At 47.9% G+C, this 22,210-nt stretch overlaps 2 protein-coding genes across 2 annotated transcripts in view; one reads left to right on the top strand and one right to left on the bottom strand.

Moving 5' to 3' along the window:
• Window positions 1-12,188: 12,188 nt before the first annotated feature.
• LOC119174521 (uncharacterized) lies at window positions 12,189-13,598 on the bottom strand. Its single transcript, XM_037425460.2, has one exon. It carries the CDS (start codon window positions 13,384-13,386, stop codon window positions 12,391-12,393), a length of 996 nt encoding a protein of 331 aa, XP_037281357.1. The 5' UTR covers window positions 13,387-13,598; the 3' UTR covers window positions 12,189-12,390.
• Window positions 13,599-15,019: 1,421 nt separating this feature from the next.
• The window catches only part of Ifrd1 (Interferon-related developmental regulator 1), a 33,325-nt gene continuing 26,134 nt past the window's right edge, over window positions 15,020-22,210 (top strand). Inside the window, exons 1-2 of the mRNA XM_037425461.2 lie at window positions 15,020-15,200; window positions 20,935-21,063. Coding sequence (XP_037281358.1) covers window positions 15,170-15,200; window positions 20,935-21,063 — 160 coding nt within the window. The 5' untranslated portion in view covers window positions 15,020-15,169. The remainder of the gene's footprint in view (window positions 15,201-20,934; window positions 21,064-22,210) is intronic.

Raw genomic sequence — 22,210 nt, 5'->3', positions numbered from 1 at the left:
TTCCTAGGCTTTGTCAACATCTCAATATCACTGCAGCGTTTCCTTTTCTTTTTTTTCGGGCGAGAGCTCCCGCACCGTGTGCAGTTGCACCGTACCATTATATTCACAAATATTCCTTACCGCAGCTCACACGGCGTAATAATCACAGTGTATAAATACAACCAGCGTGAAAATTTTATCGGGACCACGCAACGCAATAAAAAGCTTGATTAGGCTGTCTCAGCAGGCCACCCTGGATTTATATATTTCCGGCCTGTTCAATAACACGCTTATGACGTGTACTGAGTAGCCACACCAAGTACAGTCACGACAAATGACTGCAGAATGCAAAGTTCTCTCAGGCTTAGTTGTCCCTTAAACTTCTGAAGGCGACTGAACACTGACCTCACCGAAGGCGTGATGGTACCCCATCGCACAAGCTGGCATTATACAGAACGAGTCCGAAGTATATGCGTCGGACAGTTTTTGTAGACGCTCAAGTGTGTTACGTAGAGGGCGTAATGGAAGTCGCTTGCAGAGAGAATTCAGCTCAGAGGTCGGAAGCCTGTGCGCTCTGGCCTGCTACTCTGCACAAGGAAAGAAGAAACAAAGGAGTGATAAAGATTGGGACGGGACGAAGCAATGCGTATTTACCGGGTCGACCCCACCTAAGGCGAACGGCTAGTAAGTATCGCATCCGGTAGGGCCTCGAACTTGTTCTATTTCACGAGTAAAACATCGGTTATAACACGTGTAATCATAACGTATCCACCAGCACAATTATACTCTTCAGGGTTACGTATTAGACATTGGCTTCTAAATGATGACTATGGAATACTAACGATGAGTTAATCTTTCACGGGGACGACCCAGTACAGTACAGTGGTTCTGGTTTCGTAGAGTCCACTGCTGTATACTCTTTCAGAAAGTCTGTATTTTATTTTTTTTTATTTACAGAATACTGCGGTCGAAAGACCAAGCAGGGGGGCATAATAAAAGTGATTCACAATGTAACTTAAATAAAAGAAAGTTCAAGCAATAAAAACATGTTAAGAGTGCCCTTGTATCAGCTCAAATGAAACGCATGCAGGTCACGACGCGAGACGGCCTTCGCCTGGGATCTATACTTAATAACGAAAGTCTCTGGCACTTTACACAAGCGGACCTACTAGCTTTCTCGTCGAACCACCGTCGCTTTCGCTCATGCGTGTATAGTCACGCACCACGGCGTGTCTAAAAGAGAGAAAAGAGCAACGTTGGGCGTTCGTCACGACTCGCGATTACACGTTATATTCGAGTACGGGCAATTCAAAGAAGAATAATTGTCGGTGTTTTACGCGCCAAAAACCACAGTGTGATTACGAAGTGCGCCGTAGTGGAGTACTCAGGCCCGTAACCCTGGGAAGAGGGCACCCTGACCCCCCCCCCCACCCCTTGAAATTTACGATGGAGGGCGGGTTGGGAGGGTGCTTTACCGAAAATGAGGTGTCTTTCTACAGGAGCAAAGTTCTTCAGAAAGTGCAACCCCTTCCCACGAAAAAATTCCCCGGGCAACGGGCCTCAGCGGGCTCCCGAAATTTCGAAATTTGAGTACACGGGACTCAAGCATTTCATTTCCAAGGAAATGCGGCCGCCACAGCCGGGATATACAGGCAGCTATGTTAAGCTTTATTATTAAAATAAAAGAGAGTCGACACTCACGTGCGAGAAATGCGGTATATATATATATATATATATATATATATATATATATATATATATATATATATATATATATATTGTAACGACGAGAGAAATAAGACACAACGCCTTTGCTGCAGGCCGGCTGTTCTTATTCTGCTTCGTCTTCGTCCTCTTCCTCCTAGCATGCGAGTCTGTGCCAGAGAGAGTTCCAGTTTCGGTTTTCGTCATTACACTCGGCCATGACTGCTAGCGCGCAAAGGGCAATTTTCTCTGGAGGGCGGCACTGGGAGTGCCGTGGTAGTCTGTCATGTGCACGCCTCGAGCTGTCCTGTGGAACTGTCCTGTACTCTGGTGGACGACCCTGGCTGTGTCGAGGTGGTCGTTGCAGGTCGCGTCCGCGCGGCAAGTTAATGTAGTCACCTGGAGAATGTAAACCCAGCAGGTGATACTGGCTGGTGCGGAGTGATCGCATTGGTGGCGGACCATCGCGATGACTACCCCTTCGCTGCTTGGATGACATTGCAGGGACACCAGTATGCAGTACTGCGGCCCACACTGAGCGGGGACGCCTGCGTTGTTCAGAGCGAGGGAAGGTACGATGGGCTATATCGATAGATATCAGCGACATCGCTGTGTAGACTTTGCGCGTAGACTTGCGACGCAAGTCGTGCTCTAGCGTCTTCGCTGATGCACTGCTGGTCGAAGTGGAGGTTTTTGCCAATCCGTCACGTGCGTTCATGTCGACATGGCCAGTTGCCTCGCCATCCGGAGCAACCGTGAACTGCACCGGAATGACTTCGATGGCATCCTCCTCAGGTGGAGTAGGCACTTGTGGCTCGTTAGGGGAGACGGCATTTGGCAAGTTACGAGCGTCCACGCACTCGGCCAATGACGGCAAAGGTGGCAGGGGATGGTGCGGCTCCTTACTATGGGTCAAACTGGCCGTTGTGACGTGTGCTTGGTCTCCGGCTGGTTGTGAAAGAGCCGCCGTCGTCACGCAGCAGGTCAATGGATCCAGGCCATTTGGGGCTGACCAGCTTGGAGGCTGGCTCACTGGCTTCTGTGCTTTATAGGCGGTCCTAAGTTGGGTCAAGGGTAATTGTGTGTCAGGTGTCGACGCGGAGTCAGAGATTTGCCCGGAGGAGTACACCGTCCAGCTTGTCTCGATGATTGCCGCAGGGTACTCTGGGAAGCTGTCCGGGGAGGGGGCACGCGGCACAGCTGTAGGGGGGCGCGGCGCCTCGTGAGGTTGATCTCCGAGGTAGGGCAGGTTGGCAGAGGGTGCAGCTGCCTCGTCGTTGTGCTTCTCAATAGCCCCTTGCTCGGTAGTGGCGAGGGTAGAATGAGAGGTAGCAGTGAGGTCAGACTCATTTCTTCCAAACGCAGCAATGAGCTTGGCGCTCCAGTCCGCCCAGGACTGCTGCCGCACGCCTTCGTACCTGTGCCACGCAGCAGCAGGATTTTGAAGGCGGTCTAAGGCCACGCACCACTTCTGATTGTCGCTCCATCCCTTGCGAGCTCCGAGAGCATTGATGGTAGCCACCCAATCGACGGCATCGTCCTGGAAGCCGCGAAACTCGGGTAGCTCGGAGGCAGCCGGTGGTGGTGTCACGGCAGGCGAAGCTCCAGAAAATAGCGACGCCACACAGCCAAGTTGGTGTGAAAGAGCCGCGAGAGTATACTGGAGCTTGCTGCGGCTCTCGGGGGAAGTTGTTGAATGGTCTTGCGAGGCGGCCGCGGCCAACGCCTCATCGATAATGTGAAGTCCCGGCAAGGCAGCAGGGAATATCGCAGAACTCGACGCTGTCAGGGCGCCGACCTCGAGGCGGAGTCGCGCAATGGTGCGCGAAAGCTCGGTGGCACTCTCGGGCGGCCCACATGCGGAGCCAGTGGGGACGTGTTCCCCGATCAGCGTACTCACTGCTGTGGTACCCTCGGCCGAGGGAGCTTGAACAGCACCCCTGAGCGGCTGAGGTGCCGATGAAGCACTGAGCAGGACGTTGTCGCAGTGGGAAGCGTGAACGGCATTCCCGGTCAACGACAGGCCATGTACTGTCGTGGTGGGGCCGGGGCAAGCCTGCCCAGGAGCCATCGAGAAGGCCTGGACGCCGTCCCCGAATGGCGGCACAGGTGCTCCCGGCTGCAGGAGGGCTGTCGGCTCCATGATCGAGGAAGCGTGAACAGCGTTTTTACGATGAGAGAACCACGCTGCCGATGATCCACGAGGGTACGGACAGGTGGCTTGTGCCGCAGGGTTCACTTGTCGACCTGTGCTCACGGCACAATCCGTGGCGAAGGACGCGTAGACGGTGTCCCTTTTCATGAAGAAATACCGGTGATGGGTATACTAGAGCCGCCGAGGAGGCCTTGGCGCCATCCCCGAACGGTGGTGGCAGTGGCGGCAGGTGAACAGCTGCTGAGGAGGCCTTGACGCCGTCCCCGAGCGACGCTTACCGCATCTGCATGTCGGCGGGCGTCCTGGATGACGAAGCCGGGACGTATGACGTCTTCTTCGTCGACTGCGCCATTGTAACGACGAGAGAAATAAGACACAACGCCTTTGCTGCAGGCCGGCTGTTCTTATTCTGCTTCGTCTTCGTCCTCTTCCTCCTAGCATGCGAGTCTGTGCCAGAGAGAGTTCCAGTTTCGGTTTTCGTCATTACAATATATATATATATATATATATATATATATATATATATATAGGCATAATTGTCTGTTAGATCTCATTATTATTGTGCAAAAACACGGAAAAACGAGCCCTTAGGCATACACTTCTTTCCTTATTCATTAACGAGGGTCTCGTACTGGCAGACTTATTGCCTTTAGGTTGTCTACGAGGGACTATTGGTCAGCTGCCCACTCGTAACAAGTTCACGTGCTACGTGACGCCAAACAGGCTCAGAAGAGTGTTCCACACTCGCCGCCATGGCTACTGGTGGCGCTGACTGACACTCCCACGTTTAATTCAGATATAAACCCTATAAAGTGGCTGGGGGGATAGCTGTCGTGGTGGCTCAGTGGTAGAGCATCGAACGCGTCATTCGAAAATCGCAGGTTCGGGTCCTGCCCACAGCAAGGTGTCTTTTCACCCACTTTTTCTTCATATTTACATTACAATTTGGTATACTATATATCTCATTATATATATATATATATATATATATATATATATATATATATATATATATATATATATATATATATATATATATATATATATATATATATATATATATATATATATATACACGCTCACCAAGTCAAATCGACCTAGTAACGACGATAGTTATAGCGCGAGAACAAAACGACGACACAGAGACAAGAAGGACACGAAAGACACGAGCGCTAACTTCCAACTGAGTTTATTGCGCAGAGCACGAAAATATATAGAGGAGACAGTGACCATGTGATAAAAACCATATGGCACAAGAGCAGAACATGAGTAAGAAAACCAAAAACAAAGGCACTGAAAAACAGCAAAGAAAAAACCTAGAAGAAACCGAAACAGAAAGGTAAAGCTACCTGCCCGTACCGAATCCTTCGAGTTTTTGGGTTTTTTTTTTGTTTTCTTACTCATGTTCTGCTCTTGTGCCATATGGTTTTTATCACATGGTCACTGTCTCCTCTATATATTTTCGTGCTCTGCGCAATAAACTCAGTTGGAAGTTAGCGCTCGTGTCTTTCGTGTCCTTCTTGTCTCTGTGTCGTCGTTTTGTTCTCGCGCTATAACTATCGTCATGCCATACCAACTAGCCCAAGCTGCCACGCGACCTAGTAACGTTGCACCAAGCAGTCAACAAGCGTCGACCGCATTGCATATAGTGCCTATAATAGCATTACGCAACAACCAACACCAGCCCGGAATCCCCTTTCTTGAAGTTAAAATCCCCTCCAGACCCCGAGTTACCCGTGCACTACATTGCCGATCGATTTTTCCACATCGAGGCGGCTGAACACGTGTGTTTAGAACAAATGTTCGACGATTTAGAGTGCGACGTACTCTGCGATGGGAGAGCAACAACCTGCTGCCCCTGCAAAGAGCGCTCGACGTCTTTAAAATAAAATGTGTTTAGAAAAAGTGGTTAACGATGTAGAGTACTTCTACTATGGGAGAGCATAACACCGTCCCGTCGACCTCGCACTTGATGTAGTTGCATCGACAATACTTCTGGATGTTAGTCGACAAAAGATAGGCTGTCAGAGCAAACTGCAGGTTTCATAAAGGCGTCGCGGGGGCATCACACTTGCCGAGGCCAGTTTTATGGCCTCTCGAGTCACCCCTGTCAGTTTATATGGTCCGTGTTTTCAGAAAAAGTGGTGAACGAATTGCGGTACTTGGTACTCTACTATGAGAGAGCACTAGGCCCACCAGTGGGCTTCACACTTGAGGAGGCCATGATGAAATTCTTTTTTGGAAAATGTGGGTACCGATTCAGAGTTCCAGGTACTCTACTGGAAGGCCCTGTTGACTGTCTACATTGGATATGCCGACTTACAATTAACCGATTTGTCAGCGAATGTGTGTGTGTGTATAAACAAAATGGGCAGATCCCACGTATATACAGTGGGAATCGATGATATGCGAAGCACGAATAAGGAAGGTTGATATGTCACTTGAAAATCAGCACAACGTTACAAAGTGGAGGTAATTATGCCGTACACGACTTCCGTGTCATGATTATCATGTTTGGATGCGTGGTTTACCTTCGTCATCTTTTTCACGTGACGCCAAATTTAGTATGTGTGGAGCTACTTCGTCATTTATAGACGTCACGTAACTCCAAATTCGGTATACGTGTAGCGGCCGTGAGCGCATCATGAAGGGCCCAATATACTCCAACGTAACGTTGACGCGCGCGGACGCCGAGGACAGCGACGCTACGTTAGCAAAAATGGAGGATTCTACAGTCTGACGCAAGGCGCCGCCGGCGTCCGTCGGCGCGGCATCACTAAAGCGCGGCAAGATGGCAACCGGCGCGAAATGAGACATGCTGCATTTCGCGCTGATGCCATAGGATAACATTACTCTATGCCGATGCGTTACCACAGACAAAGTTGCCGGTAACCGTGCGCGAAAAATCATGTGCCGCGGCGGTCCGGGCCGGAGGTGGGTTCGCAGATAGCTTTGAAGATCCACTTGGCACCTTTAACGAAGTGACCTACCATTATCAGTTGTCTAGACGGAGGTGCCCGCTTCCGCATTCTAAGCTCGCTCGGTCGCAGTCGCCGGTTCTTCGGATGCTATACAGGCAGGTTCATTCCCATCTCGTAGCACGTTCAGTCACTTTGCTGGTGGCATGACTTCCAGGATGCCCTATAGTTGTGAGGCACACAACTGCAAACTCGCTCACATGCTCTGGCAGTGCCCGGCGTTACATGGCGCAAAGTTCAGCGCAGAAGAAGACTGGGAGAGGGCTCTTAAAAGCCCCGGACTCTCAGTCCAACACTCTGCAGTCCAGGAGGCCTGCGAACGGGCGGAGGGCCACGGTCTTCCAGTCCCGGCGTGGACGCGGCCATGGCAACTGCGGCGGACCCCTCTTAGAGGAGTGCCTGACCAGTTCTCCAGGACCAAATAAAGTTCATTTCACTTCACTTACCCAGACCGCACTGCGTCTGCCTCTTTTTGTGACGGAGAAGGCCGGACGCGCTGAAACGCGCATGCGTCGAAGCAACGCAGCGCGGCGCTCGCCTGCGAGTATATATGGCAGAACCGGCACCTGGCTGATAACGCCGGTGTGACGCGACGAAACGAACGCCGGTGCGCACGTGCGCCGGGTCCACGTCGAAATGTATTCGAGCCCCTGCTGCGGCAAGTATAGTCATGTTCTCACTTGACACGCATCTCGTGATTACCATGTTTGCACCAGTCACACATACCTTCGTCATCTATTGACGTCACGTAATACCGAATTTGGTACATTTAAAGCTATAGCGAAACGGCCGCGAGTGCATCATGAGCGTATAGCCTGTAGTCACGTTGTTGCATGATACACCTCTCATGATTATCATGTTTGCACCAGTCACATATCCTCGTCATCCATTCACGCACCGTAGTACCAAAGTTGGTATATGTTGATGATTGATATGTGGGGTTTAACGTCCCAAAACCACCATATGATTATGAGAGACGCTGTAGTGGAGGGCTCCGGAAATTTAGACCACCTGGGGTTCTTTAACGTGCACCCAAATCTGAGCACACGGGCCTACAGCATTTCCGCCTCCATCGGAAATGCAGCCGCCGCAGCCGGGATTCGAACCCGCGACCTGCGGGTCAGCAGCCGAGTACCTTAGCCACTAGACCACCGCGGCGGGGCAAAGTTGGTATATGTGACGCTAGAGAAACGGCCGTGAGCGCATCATGAGCGTTGTGCATGTAGTCATTTTGTTACAACGACACGCATGTCATGATTTTCATGTTAACGCTGTTGCTTGTGTCGTAATGAAATCATGTCATACCATAGCAGTTCCGAAACGTGTAATGTGAACTAAACCACCGCAAAAGCAGCAGGACCATGAAATGTAAATCATGACATACAGGTCATAATTTTCATGTTATGACTAATCAAATATGCTCGCAATACAGCGGCGGCTGCATTTCCGATGGAGGCGGAAATATTGTAGGCCCGTGTGCTCAGATTTGGGTGCACGTTAAAGAACCCCAGGTGGTCGAAATTTCCGGAGCCCTCCACTACGGCGTCTCTCATAATCATATGGTTGTTTTGGGACGTTAAACCCCACATATCAATCAATCAATCGCAATACAGTGATGTTATGCCATACTTAGTTTGGTATTGATTGATACCATAATCGAAACGGCCAGGAGAGCTTAAAGTTGTAGGCGGCTAGAGAGATAGATAAATAGATAGATACGTTCAAAGTCGCCAAAGTTCGCTAATAAATGCTTCGAACTTAAAAGTTAACGATTTAGAGTACTCGGTACTCTACTGTGGAAGAGCTAAAAGCCGTCCCGAAATTTCCGTGCTATCATTCAGCGGATTGGGGGGGGGGGGGGTTAGAAATAAGGGGGTAACGATTTAGAGCACAGGGTACTCTACTATGGGAGAGCTTAAAGCCGCCCCGAGGATGTCACAACCAATCAAGCAACGGGTGAACAGATCACATGTTGCCCATGCCTAGCCAGCGTACGCTACCGCGATGGGCCTACGCGTTTGCACCAGTTTCTCACCAAGTTTTGTCAGCATATACTATGACACGGCATGACACCCAAAGCAGCATATATCGCTATCTTCAAAATATATTATGTTTGCCCGATATCTTTTAAGCTAATGTCGCCAATCTCATAGTTTGAAGCACGCAAGGGCTACATTAAAACGCCGCTTTGATAGATGTCAGCGGCCGATAGAAACGAAGGCAGCACGTTTCAGCGTCGCTAGTTAACGATTTGTACGAAGTGTTTTTCTTTCTTTTCTTGTCATGCTATTGAGTGGATAGCAAGGAATCGGTCTTGGCTGCATGTATAACTCGGGAAGACAAAATAACAGCGTACGTACGAAAGTTGTGCGCTCTGAACCCAGCGTTTAGTTGAGGCAAATCCTCATTGCTTAGCTTTCCAAACCCCTGCGAGGATGGTGCTCAGGGCAGTTCCGATAGTCAACTTGCATTAATGTAATATTTTTTAAACTACGGTTGATCATTCTTATCTCCGTGCCCATGTTACGGTCCGAGAGCTGGCTAGACTTCTTGTCCTTCCGTTTTTCTCCTTCTCTCTTGTTTTGGTTTCATCCCTGAAGTGATTTGAAGAAGATATAATACAAAATAATAAAAAAAAACTACGCTGCTCTTGCGTGGATTTTTGGTTTGCCGATTTAGTAAAGCTTCAACTTGGGCTGCTTGGAAACCAGTGTAATAATGATCATGTGCTAAGCAGTTTCCGCAAATGCTCGATTGCCCTATAGATGTTGCCTATTAGTCTATCGCGCCTTTCGCTAAGCAAGTGCATCAGAAGATTTTTAGTCGATCACAGCGTTCTGCTGCAGTGCGCACACAAAAACATGCTTACGCACCATATGCTATACAGCTGATGTACTAGTTCGCGCCGTTCGTTTTTTGCAGTCGCCTGGCTAGTAGATAGTTTATTTTTTAGTTGTTGCACATTGTACAGCATTACTCGACACCATTCAGTGAATCTCGTTGCGTAGACGTTTGTTTCTATATAAAAGAATAAAATACCCAAGTTGGCTCCGCGATGTACTGCATCCAGGATGGTCTTACGTTTTCTGTGACAGGCCCGCGTTACGGGGGGCGCAAGCCGCATGAAGCTTATTCGTTACAAAAAACTGTTTTGAATGGGCTTCCTTCCCTCCAAGCTATGAAGCTTGGGCAAGTTGTTAGGACATAACTGAATGCAGGAACAGCGCAACCTTGAAGTAGTTACTTCGTAACATATATTTTTTACATATATATATTTACATATATAACATATATTTACATATATTTTTCGCCTATATATGTACACCACTCCGATATTAAATCTTTGCTGAAAGTCAGCGCTCTTTTCTGTCCTTGTTTTTTTTTTTTCGCTTCCGTAGTTACGAAGTAACTACTTCTAGGTTGCGCTGTTCTTGCATTCAGTTCCCTCCAAGCACCCCGGGAAGTGGCGTAGCCAGAGATATGGGAGAAGGGGGGGGGCGGGAGTCATTTCTTCAGGTTTATTCTCCTTCCCCCCCCCCCCCACTTAGTATGTATATACGCACACCATCACAAGCACGGCCACACAGAAAGGGGTGTCGGATACCCCTCCCCCCTTCCTTTCTAGCGAAATCTCTGGCTACGACACAGGCTTTGTGGAGGTTATCATCATGGAGGTTATCATCATCACCCTCTCCCACCCCAACAAATGCCCACCGAGTGTTGCTCCACGCAAGCAGTCGCCCAGATGCGAGAACACCCTTTTTTTCTTTTTTTCGGGTGCCAGGCCACGCAAGGCGAGATGGAATGCGACCATCGGTACGAACTGCTGCCCCCCACCACGGCCGAGCGTAGAGGAGGCTCTGCAGGCTGCCCCTGGGGGGAAGAGGGAGGGGAGCTCCGTCGCCAGCACCACCACCGCGAAGAAGAGGCCCCCACCACGGCTCGAACGCCACTCTCGCCCCGCACCTGGCAGCAGCAAAGACAGTGGACACAAGGGCGTCAGTGCTGCCCTATGTTTTTTTCTAAACTTACGTCTCTATTTTTCACTCTTTTCTCCCTTTACCTACAGCCGCCGCCACACTTAATCAGAACGACTTAAAGGTGAACATATTCGACGAAGATCTGTCTGGCTTTTGAACATAAGCTGGCTGGAGAGTTTATGCTATTCGTAAGAAATAATCGGAACGGGCCCCACGCTATACTTTTATAATGAGAGGTCGAGAATCAAGACTGAAACACACACAAGACCAAGTCCTGTGTGTGCTTCTTGCGTCGTCTTCGTTGTTGACGCAGTTTCGGTCGAGAAACCGCGCGGTACACACCGAGGAGCCCAGACAGTGCTACTTGTCGTTCGCACTTGTTTCTGATCCGACGTCGACATTGTGAAAAGGAGGTAGAGCTGCGAGACCCAGACAGACGTAAGCGTGATTCACTTGTCATAAACTTGAAACAAGTTACGTCAACCGATCCCCCAAGCTGCCCAAGTCACCCGTTTAAGAATTAAGGGAGAAGTCGGCAGCCCCCGATGCTTTACAGAAAAGCGTCACTTATACCCAACCTCTTTGTGTGCGATGCACACACATAGGTCCAAATAACATCCCTCATTGAAAGGAGAAAAAGTTATGTCCCGTTTGAGTGTGGCAGCGGCCGTAAAGTACACGAAGGCGAACAGTGTGTCCAGCCCTCGGGCACGTTCACACAAGCCCAGGGTACGTAAGCAATCCCCTTTAGAGATAGTACACACCCTAAATGTAAGCGCTCCATCATTCGTCACGTAGTTTGCTGCTTTCAGTCGTGGGTTTTCTCACACGTAGTGGCAAGCACACTTTAAACCTTTGTTTGTGCCAGACAGAATAGTTTTTCTTTTGTTTCGTGTACTGCACACTGCTAAAAAACATGCTGCACTGTCCTAGCTACGACTAGCATGGCAGTCTGACCCAAAGCAGAACCAGGCTGCCGAGGTGAGACTCCTCACTAAAGATGCATTCTTTGGGATCGTCCTGGAATACCTTGGACTGCAATCACATGTCACTGAAGGGGAGCCTCCGATTTTGTAACTTTCTAACTCACCTAGGGCTCCGCATTGGTCCATTAAGAAGGCTCCCACAGTGATTGCTATGGTATGGACACACTGCCGAGATACGTTATGAACGGTTGAGTATACTGAGTGTAAAAGCTTCAGAAACGGGCATTAATTCGCACCGTCTCGAAGAAATAAATTTTGGAAACAAAATCAGACAAGGTCAAAATGCTGTTTTGGTGGCGATTTGGTCCACGTTTTTTTTTTCTCTCTTTTTTTTCACCGCATTTTTTTTTCTCTTCATTTTTCTCTCTCTTTAATGAGCGATGCAGCTTTTCCGACGAGCTGCCGAAAAAAAAAAAAAAAAACCGTATGTACAGAGACTAGACCAGGATAGCGGTTAACGCCTGCCGCCGACTGTCAAAAAAGAACAGTGACAGTCAAAACAGAAAAAAAAAATGCTTACATAATGTACAAAAAGAAAGAGAGCTCTCCCCATCTTGTGGAAGGCGATGCTTATCTAAAGCGGTCGTTCGCGAACCTCAAAACGCCAACTAGGGTTGGCAGCTATCCTCTTGCGCACCTTGAGCGTCCTCAAAGCTGTCCTCGTGACCACTGTCCTCAGACTCGTACTCATTGCCACAACTCCCTTCCTCGTCCCGATGACCGTCACAGTGGTCGCTGTCGTCTTCGTGGCCAGACGATGACGACGTCGTGGTGGTCATACTGGAAGTTGCCGCCGAGCGTAACGTTACGTTAAGCTTCATCAGCGCCTGGTTCTCGTCCTGCAGTCGCAGAAGCTGCCGCTGCAACTCCTCGAGGCAATTCTGCGGGTCCAACTTGTGCAGCTCGTCGTACAATTCGGCGGCGCGGCACTCTAGCGCCGTGTACCTGTCGATCACTTCTGCCCGCGTCAACTGCATCAGTTCCTCGAACCTCGCGCTCCTGTACACAGCCTCGAAGTCCTTCTCGTAGAACTGCATCATGTTGCCGTAGTCGAGGTACTCGTAGTCCTCACCGGTGGGGAAGCCCGACTGCGGCTGCCCTTCTTCGCCGGAGTCATCAACGTGAGTGCCATAGTGGTGATGGTAGTGGCCACCAGACGACGGCTGAGCGTCGTCTGCTACGCGCGCATCCTCCGCTGCGCGGTCACCGTTGTCATTCGGGTAGGCCTCGAAGCTTTGGTAAAGCGCACAGTTTTCGTGATCGTCTATGATGAACTGCGTGAAATTAGCCGGAGCCTTGGGCACTACGCAGGGACGAATCATGACCTGTTTCTTGCGTTGCTTGGTTGGGCTGCACTTGACGGGACTAGAGGCATCCGACGATGACAACGCGGCATCCGGCTCGTCCCGGCCTTGACGGCGCTTCTTACCGCGACGCCTCTTGCGATGATGCTTGCCCGCGGTATCGAACACGAGCACTTCAGCTCCGGCGGGCGCGGTAGTAACGACCGTCATATCTTCGTCGGTTAAAGTCATCGGCCGATCTGCCGCCGCAGTTCCGTTCAGAGGCAGGGATGGATGAACGGTCGCAACACTAGCGATCATTCGGCGCTAAATATTTTTTTTTTTTTTCTAGATCCAGGGGTTGATCGCACAAAGCGCTAGTTACGGCTCACTTATAACGTGCGCACACAAACACGGTATTCAGGCAGGAGAGATGCGAGCCGCTTTTAGCAGCGGACACGCGAATCCCTGATAAAAGTCACGCGACTAAACCTGCAAAGGCAACGCGAGAGAGAAAGGCGTATCACCTTGATGTGACTTGAAGAGTTGGTAGTTGAAGGCCGGGCCGATCACACTCCCCGTGTTCTCCTTTCGAGGCTTCAGCAGACGACAAACTCGCAGACGCGGCCCACGTTCGGTGATGCCTTCTGAAAGCCAGTTGGTTCAATCCCAATAGCACGCGGCACTCCCTCTGGCCCCAAGATCAGCCTTCCTGCCACCGTGAATTGTCTTTGAAGCAGTCCGTTGAGAGAAAAGTCACAAGAAACGCACAACGTGTCGCCGATCGCTGCTGCGACATTACCAGGCCAGAACGAATCGCTCAACTGACGCTCTCAGGAGAAGTGACGTCGTATATATAAGGTTCGTGACGTCACGGCTACGGTTGTTTGTTCGACCAATGGTGGCGCGCTGGATATATTGGGAGGTATGAGAGGGCGGTATAATAAAGGGGAAGGGCGCAGAAGCTCGTTGTTGCAGACGTTTTCATTTTTATCCCTGTTTTTTTTCTTGTAGGCTCGCGCATGCCACGAAGCCAACGCGAACGTTGTAAATACGTCCGGCGCTTCGAATTTGGCGTTTCCAAACGAGAGGTTTTGGCGTGGCTGAAACATTCGTTCACAGTTCGTTTTGTACCGTTATATATATTTTTTAATCCTTCGTGCCGCGCTGTACCGTACAACTCAAAAGAGGGATCAGAGCTTAACGCGGAGTGCTTCTTCTTCACCCACTCAAGAAGCCTCGATCTGCAGTGGAAATGCGGAGGGCTATTGTTAGCAACGCGCGCAGAAAGGAGAGGCAATTTTACGAAGTGTTACGCGACTCCCACTCTTTCAACAGGCACTCAAATGTAAGCATCGCTCGATCAATCGAGCTGTGTTGCGAAAGTGTGGATAAGCGCATGGCTTGGGCTTTCCTATGTACAACGTCCAAGCGTGGATTTTCGCTTAAAAGCCTCCAGCCATGGCATCTCCGGTGGTAAACTGACACGCCCAAGCCTTGCCCCCTGTTTGCATTTTTTTTTTTTTTTTTACCGAGCGGGTCGAAGCTTGTTTCTTCCGAGAACCTTAGCTCGCGGAAACGATATCGACGATAATAGAGGCGCCGCGTCTTCAGTGCGAGTTCCACAAAAGGTAGTAGAAAGCACTACGAACGACACAAAAGGTATAGGCGCACACATTTTGTACGCAGCGGAGACAAGGGCGACAGGGTTGAATACATTTGTCACGCAAGTTGATTACTAAAAGCCCCCTAGCGGCAAATAAAATTTAAAATAAGATTTGTTATTTTCAACTAGTGTTGTTTTATAATATTACTTATTTTTATGTTAAAAGCGTTTTATTGAAGTGAAAATAACGTATACTTAGTTTTGTGAAAATTTTATTTTGTATTAACAGCAGCGCCTATAGAAGGTTGAGCGCGGGGGTTCTTTTCCGCGCTTTTCGTTACATCAGACGTCCATCTCAACATGTGGATACAGCCTCTCGCATCTCTAAACAAATATTGCGTCTTTGAGAAGGATTTCATATTTAGATCGATATTCGCCTGTTGCCCTTCTTGATTAAAGGGCTTCCTAGGTTTTTAAGGCTAGACCTATTTGGACGCGATGCCGAAAGGGAAGAAGAAATCCAAGTCGGGTGAGTGGCGATCGAGGCCTAAAATCAGTGCTAGTCATGCGAGTGTTGTGTCAACTTTCGTCGTCCACGCTGCTAAACTGACATTTGTTAACTCGCTTTGCCGTGGTTAACTTGATCCGAGATCGAAAGTGACTTTGAGCTAACGTTCGGCGTGAAATTCCACTCCGCAACGAGACCGAGCGGACGAGTTTTCGCAGGCATCGGACCGACCTTGCACGTCCCCCCCTTCCCCCTTCCGAGTTTGAATGAAAATGTCAGCTCCCATATGTTGGCGACTTCTGACGCGACGGTCAGACTGTCGTGTTTTAAATCGCCTTACACGTACTCGAAGTGGCGCTGCCTGTAGGGAGGCTTGTGTTTAAAAGCTCTAAATTAAATTGAGTCGAGTGACAGGGTTTGTTTAAAGCTCTGCCAGGTCCTTCTTCAAGGTCGCCATTCCACTGGTTTCACTAGTGCGCTTTTTTTCCTCGTAGCTCGTGGCGTTACCACATCGCTTACTTGCTCATATTGCAGCAGTGTACTTGAATGAGACAAAAGTAAATTGTATACACTATTGCGGGAGTTAAATGGTGTATATATGCATTCGCGTTCATTACCCAGCAAAAAAACATTCCAGTACTCAATTGTGCGGAAAGCTAAAGCGTAGACGTAAAAGATGTTTGTGCGCGATGCTTACGGCATGGTATTGAAAATATGGCATTGACTGGCTTTTCAAGGTACTGAAAAAAAGTCAAATAACTCAGGTAAGAGCAGTCTTGCAGGTTTTGTGGGTTAAAACCTTGTGTCGCCTGAAAAAAAAAAAAAAAAAAAAACCTTGCCAGGCTCTGTTGTTGTGAACTATGTTCACGCGGTAAGCTTCAGACCGCCGGAATCAAACGTGAAGAATCTCATGGTTTCAATCAGCTAGATTGTTCCTCGCAATAAATCGCTCTCCAAACGGGAGCCGCGGACAATCGCCCTTTTATTGTCCATTGAAGCGTATTCGTAGTTTGAGGGGCATTTTAGGAGCCCGTCGTTTTCTCTGCCATCAATCGTTGTGCCGAAATTACCTCGGTGAGCCACTAACCGACACTACGAGGCCACCGAGGTACGCTCGTTCTGCTGGCGGTGATCACGTGCTGTTCACGTGGCGCACACATTGAACGCGGTACCGCAGGTAATAACTTGTCTATTTCGATATTCTTGAGTGAGCAGCTATGAGTTATGCGTATGAATTGTCTGGATTTGTATGTTGCGACAGTCCAGAATATTTTGTTTTGATTCAAAGTCGTGCGCATGTTTCCTTTGACCTTCCTAAATTTTACGCGTGACTCGTAAGTGGCCGTTTTATTGATCTTTACATTAGTTAACGAAATGTTAAGTGTAGATACTGCTTTTCCAACAGTGACTGTAGAGATGGTTGGGATGAAATGCAGCCGTAACACATGGGACGTAATTCGTCACAACGTATTGGGAATGTGCTGTGTTTCCGTGCAGCCAGTAAAACTGCCTGGGGCTCCTGTTGTAAAAGGTCTTGTGCTCTAAAGACCCTTCGGGAAAAGTTCGTGATAGACTGTATAAATAGAGTGTAAATAAATTCGAATACGCCATACACCACTAGTGTTGGTGAATAGAGGCCTTGCTAAAATCTCAAAGTGGGCTTTCCTGCAAGAATATTTGCTGATCCAGAACTCTTCCACAGAAGTATTTGGTCTCCAAGTACTTTCACCCCTCCAACTCTGTGTTCATGCCTCCAGTTAAAAAAAAAAAAAAGCAATGTGTCAGCACTACAAAGGGTTCTCAATGTTTCACATGTCTGCAGACTTGGTAAAAAAAAAGAAGGGATAATTCTTTCAAGGGGCTCCCACTTTTTGTTAGACAGGAATAATCCAGACAAAGCATAGGAGATAGGGTTTGTCTTGATATCTTGGTTAGTATTCTTGATTCTTTATACAAATACAGACAGTCTATAGGCATTTTTCTCCCATGCATCCATACCCTCTCCAGGCTGGGCAAAAAGGTGTGACTCCCCCACCCACCTGTTAGGCTGTGGGGTCCCCTTTTGTACTCCTGTGCCCATATTGTTTCTTCTGCAGGATTGAGAGATAAGAACCTGTGCCTAGGAGTACCAAGGCTGACCACACAGCCTTGACAGTGCATTTTGAGGGAGTCCCAGAAAGCCTCTTTAGTCTGTCTAAATCCATTTTTTTTTTGTATGGGATAGTAACCTCTTTGCACAGATGAACAAGGCAGAAAGGAAAAGCATGCAGGGGTGTTGAAAAAAAAAAATCATGGGTCTGCTGCTGTGTGTTCACAGCTGTGGATAACCCTTTTTAAACTATTCTTTTCATTCAGCACTGGTCCCTGGCTTTTTGTGTGTGTGTATATGAGTGTGTCTGTCTCCCCTTTTCTTCCCACACCACAGGGTTTAGTGTGTGAGATTCCAGCAGTGATTTCTGTAAAGCCTTTGTGCTGCTCTAGCACCTTCACTGGTATGTGGAGGGGCCAACAATTGCTCTGCCTGAAAAGCATTCACCAGGTTTTTGCAAGGTATTCAGTTGAGGATTTAGGAAACACCAGAAACATTTTTATTCAAGGGGCCCCCCTTTCTCCATCTATGTGACTTTTTCCCACCCCATTCCAGTGAAAGTGCCCTAACACTACAAAAGCTTATGAAAAAATTACTATAGAATTGCCGCCTGATTGCTGGCCCTCAAGGCTGTTTCACACATTGCGATTTCAGAGGGGAAAAAAATCGTTTCATTCGCTTCATTGTTCGCTCTGTTCACAACCACATAATAGCGGTTTGTTTTCACATGGGCTGCAAATGCTCTGGGACTGGAGCGACAAGCAATGTTTTTTGCCACCGTTCTTTGCGGCAGACACTACAGAATTTCTCAAATGTAATGAAATAATCTGTGTTTTATAATATTATCAAGTTTTCGTGAACAAAATGAAAAGCATGTGTGTTTCATCATTTAAGAACATTTTCCAATCTAAATCCACTTTCAAATGTGCAAAATCTGCCATTATCAAAACAAACACGTTAACACAGTTTTGACAGCATGGCTGGCCTGCCTGGCCCAACCAAACAATAGCTCCGCTGCTGCGGTCAGAACGGAAAATTTACATGTTGGCTGCTCACCGCAGACCACTGCGGCGAAAGTGGACCCCCCTCCCCCCCCTTTTTTTCCACTGCAAGTGGATTTGCAGCCTGAAAATCGGTACTTTTTGCATCGTGTGAAACGGCCATCAGACTACACTTGGCACCAAGGAGCCACTTTGACTGGAATCGCGAGTTGCCTCGGAGTAGTAGCGGTCCATGAACTGTAGTCGTACGCATTTAAGAAGTCATCAGAACCAGCTCGTCAATGTATGACTAAAGAAATATTGTAGTGTTTCAACAATTACCGGAAGTACTGGTGAACGTACTCAAATGCATTTTTCAAAACTTACTGTGAGGTTGCGAGGTTCAGCTTACTAAAGGAGCTTGTCATTAGGGGCAAGCATTAAGGACTGGGAGGCCATAGAGCACAACGAGCAAGAAAGGAGTATTTCAATCCTTACAAGGTTTTCCTGGCATATTACTACAGTTCACTATAATACTCCATTCTTTAGTCCCGTCCATTCACTGCAAACTTCTCTGAAGGCCGGGCCATCCATTGGTGCAGGGTTGTGTGGATCTGCATTTGAGGAGGCGTTGCCCAGGACTCCTAAGGTATTCAGTAAAGAAAAAGAAAAAAAGAAAGCCTTGCAAGAACGATGACTTTCTGATTTTTGCAAATTGTCGATTGCACTGAATAAGCTTTTCCTTGTAGCCTTGTGCTTTTCACTCCTAATTCTAGTGAATGCACACCAATAACACAAGGTTTTTTTTTTTTAAGCATTCCGGCATTACGGAGGCTATTTCGCTAATCTACAACAATCTTTCGTTACCCGTTAAGAAATAGGAACACGCGGACAAGACCAAGTAACGAGCTTGAATACATGTGTTGTTTCGGAGAAAGGCACTAGTAGTGTCGACTAATTTGTAGACTGTGACTGACCGAAGGTTAAAATAAAAGCACAAATCATAACAGTGTGCAAGCGTCTGTAATACTCATCTCAGTCTTGCTATCAGCTGAGATGCTGTTGTGCAGTAAATACGGCGCGCAGTGTGCCAGCGAATTTAGAATGGCCAATTTGTTACGCCTTTGACAATGGCACAGCTGGAGTAGCTCGAATGCAGCAACAGCAGAACCGTGCATCTGGACGAGCAAACAAATGCTTCTTGTTCGTGGATTCTTTGTGCCTTGCTTGTTTGTGGTCTATGTCAGAGTCAAGCTCACTTTTGCATAAAGGACGTGACGCTTCTGCATGTGAACTCTGCAACTCATTGCGGGCGGAGTTTTTAGATGGGCTTGTGTAAGTTAATACAAATACTGAAAAAAAGTGGTGAAGAAAACCCATTTGGTTATTTCCGCTCCCATGTCAATATTCTAGGACTGGTTTTAATTCCTGCTGATGTAGCTTTTGCTTGTACTGTAATACCACGCCAAATAACCCAAGCTCTGTGCTTTGCTGTCTAAGATTACTTTCTGGAAAATTCATCGTTACTGACTGCCTATTTGTCCTTGCACACACATTTTAGAATAAATCATGCTTTATTAGCTTGTTTCAGCAATTTGGATATTGTAGCAGTGGCCAAAATGCATGTTGCTGGAAAAAATATTAGTATGTGGGCTATATTAAAGACCTACTAGGTGCTAGAAAGGAACCACACTTTGTCACAGCGGCCCAGTGACGGCTGCTGCTGTGCACCCTCAGTGTGCTTTGAGATTCAGCACGGTGCTAGTTGGGAGCTCCTTAGGATGGGTTTTATGAATTTCTACAAGTGTTGCGAAGATGATACAGTCTCATCGATGGGTTTTATGAATGTCTACAAGTCTTGCGAAGATAATACAGCCTCATCTTACAGTTGTAAGCTGGCGAAAAGTGGGAAAACAGTGTTGAAAGCCGTCCGTACTTTCGGCGAGATGAAGGCACAGACATTGATGAATGTGCGACATCTCACATTCTTTAGTGATTGGGTGCTATATTCTCATTCAATAACACTATGATAACAATTGCAATAATTGGTTGGGCTTTACATCACAAACCATAACACTGTTCCACTGCTCTCATTCCATACTTGGCCTTTGGGCCATGACAAACTTGCGAATCATCATCATTTGTGCTACTTTCTGCTCCACGTTGCATTTGTCTGCTTTGCTTGTTACCTTCTCTAGTTCAGTGGCCATTTTTGTTGCCATCATCTTTGTCATCAGTGTTGCCAAACCCTAAGCTAGTCATTGCTAGGATGTAGACATCTTGCCGCTTTCGTAAGCGTCCCCTGTTCTTTCAGCTGGCTGCCACTCATATCTGGATACTGCTGGCCTTTTCATCTCATTTTGTAGTGACCCTAATTTTTGCCAACCCTTGGCATTTGCTCAATCTTTCTAACAGATCAGCTGTGATAGATCAGAAAATTATTGTGATTGCATGTAGCTCTGAGAGACAAGAAGGCCAGCCAAACATCACTGTATGCGCTTGGCTGTCATGACAGATTATTTTTTCTATAAGCTCTCACGAGGAAAGTTGTCAGCCTGATTACTGGAGCTGCTGCGGACGAAGGCTACACATTCGCAGGAATCGCGCGTTTATAGCAACTGAGCATGTCGTAAAAGTTAATGCGGCAAGGCAGCTGATGATGTTGCCCCTTCTTTGGCCATTTCAGGTGGCACCCTTCGGGGATCCCGGCTTGAGGCCGGACTGGCACCCTCGAGCAGCGACGACGAGTCCAACGCTGACACAGCCAGCGTGCTCAGCTGTGCGTCAGAATCTCGATGCGGCAGTGACAGCACTGGTAACTGTGGCAACAATCTTTTTTTTGCCAAATAATGCACACTGGTGCTGATTATTAGTAAAGTGGCAGTAAAATTGTAGCCTAGGAGAGAAGGGTCTGATAGCGCGGCAAGTTCATTTGTGCTTGTACGAGTACCAAGGAAACCTGCCTACAGTTACACTGCCACAAACTTTCACAAACTGGTAGCCTCGTCAAAGGTGGCCAGTCCTCTTGATCTTTTTTTCTCTCCTCTTCCCTCTGCTCAAAGCTGGGGGTACAAGCTCATACCTACCAAGTGTCCCAGATTTTCTGGGAGACTCCCGGATTTTGAGCAATTCTTACGTTTGTACAGTTGTGAGGAAAATCTCCCGGAAATCGAAATATCTGTGCGTGATCTGACTGCATTGATAAAAATGCAGCCCAATCCGATTCAGGTTTTTTGCGAAGTCATCATATTTTAGTTTAAACGAATTTGAAAAGACGTTCATCTAAGCGTAGAGTAAAATCGTACAGTAAAACCAGTATATACAAAATTCACCATGAAATTATCCAGCTGAATTTCACTATGTCGACAGATTCGGGATGTTCCGAACATTTTTTTCTCATCGGGGCGGGCCGTATGAGTTTAGTATCGAAACCGTCAAACGAACGTTGAGAGCAACTTGCGCGAAGCTTCGTATGGATGCATGCGGCTAGTGCAGGCATTGTCACAACTGTGGTTATCGTTTGCCACAACCGCTGTGGACGAAACCGCGGTCGCTCTTGACACAATCATGTATAGGGACCCAAATCATTTTGATGGCGTTGCGACTCTAGACAGGCAGCGCCTTCTCTGACAGAAAAATGGAAATCGGGGATGTACCTCACGGCATGCAAAAAAAGAAACAAAGATCAGACAGTCATAGCATTAAAAAGCCTGATAAGCTTCGAGTTCTGTCCTCTGTACCACTGGAGCATCACCCACTGACTAAGCTGCGAGACAGCTAGCTTAGCCTTAACCGTTGCGAAATAAGTTGAACTTCTACTTTTTTTTTTAATTCTCGCATGGTGTTTGCGCTCCTATTATAAGAATATCGACTGTACAGGTGTATCAGGCCCGCAACGTGAACGCGGCTCAGCGTGAGAGGTGCCGAATAGTAGGTAAGATATGATATCGGGTGCGCGACGA

Source organism: Rhipicephalus microplus, chromosome 5 (assembly GCF_043290135.1).
Source record: "Rhipicephalus microplus isolate Deutch F79 chromosome 5, USDA_Rmic, whole genome shotgun sequence".
Lineage (NCBI taxonomy): Eukaryota > Metazoa > Arthropoda > Arachnida > Ixodida > Ixodidae > Rhipicephalus > Rhipicephalus microplus.
The sequence above is the reverse complement of the archived record's forward strand: the minus strand, read 5'-3'. Positions and strand labels throughout refer to the sequence as shown.

Bases quoted from the DNA above. Each gene is read 5' to 3' on its own strand.
- LOC119174521 (XM_037425460.2), bottom strand. From the start codon at position 13,386: ATGATCGCTAGTGTTGCGACCGTTCATCCATCCCTGCCTCTGAACGGA.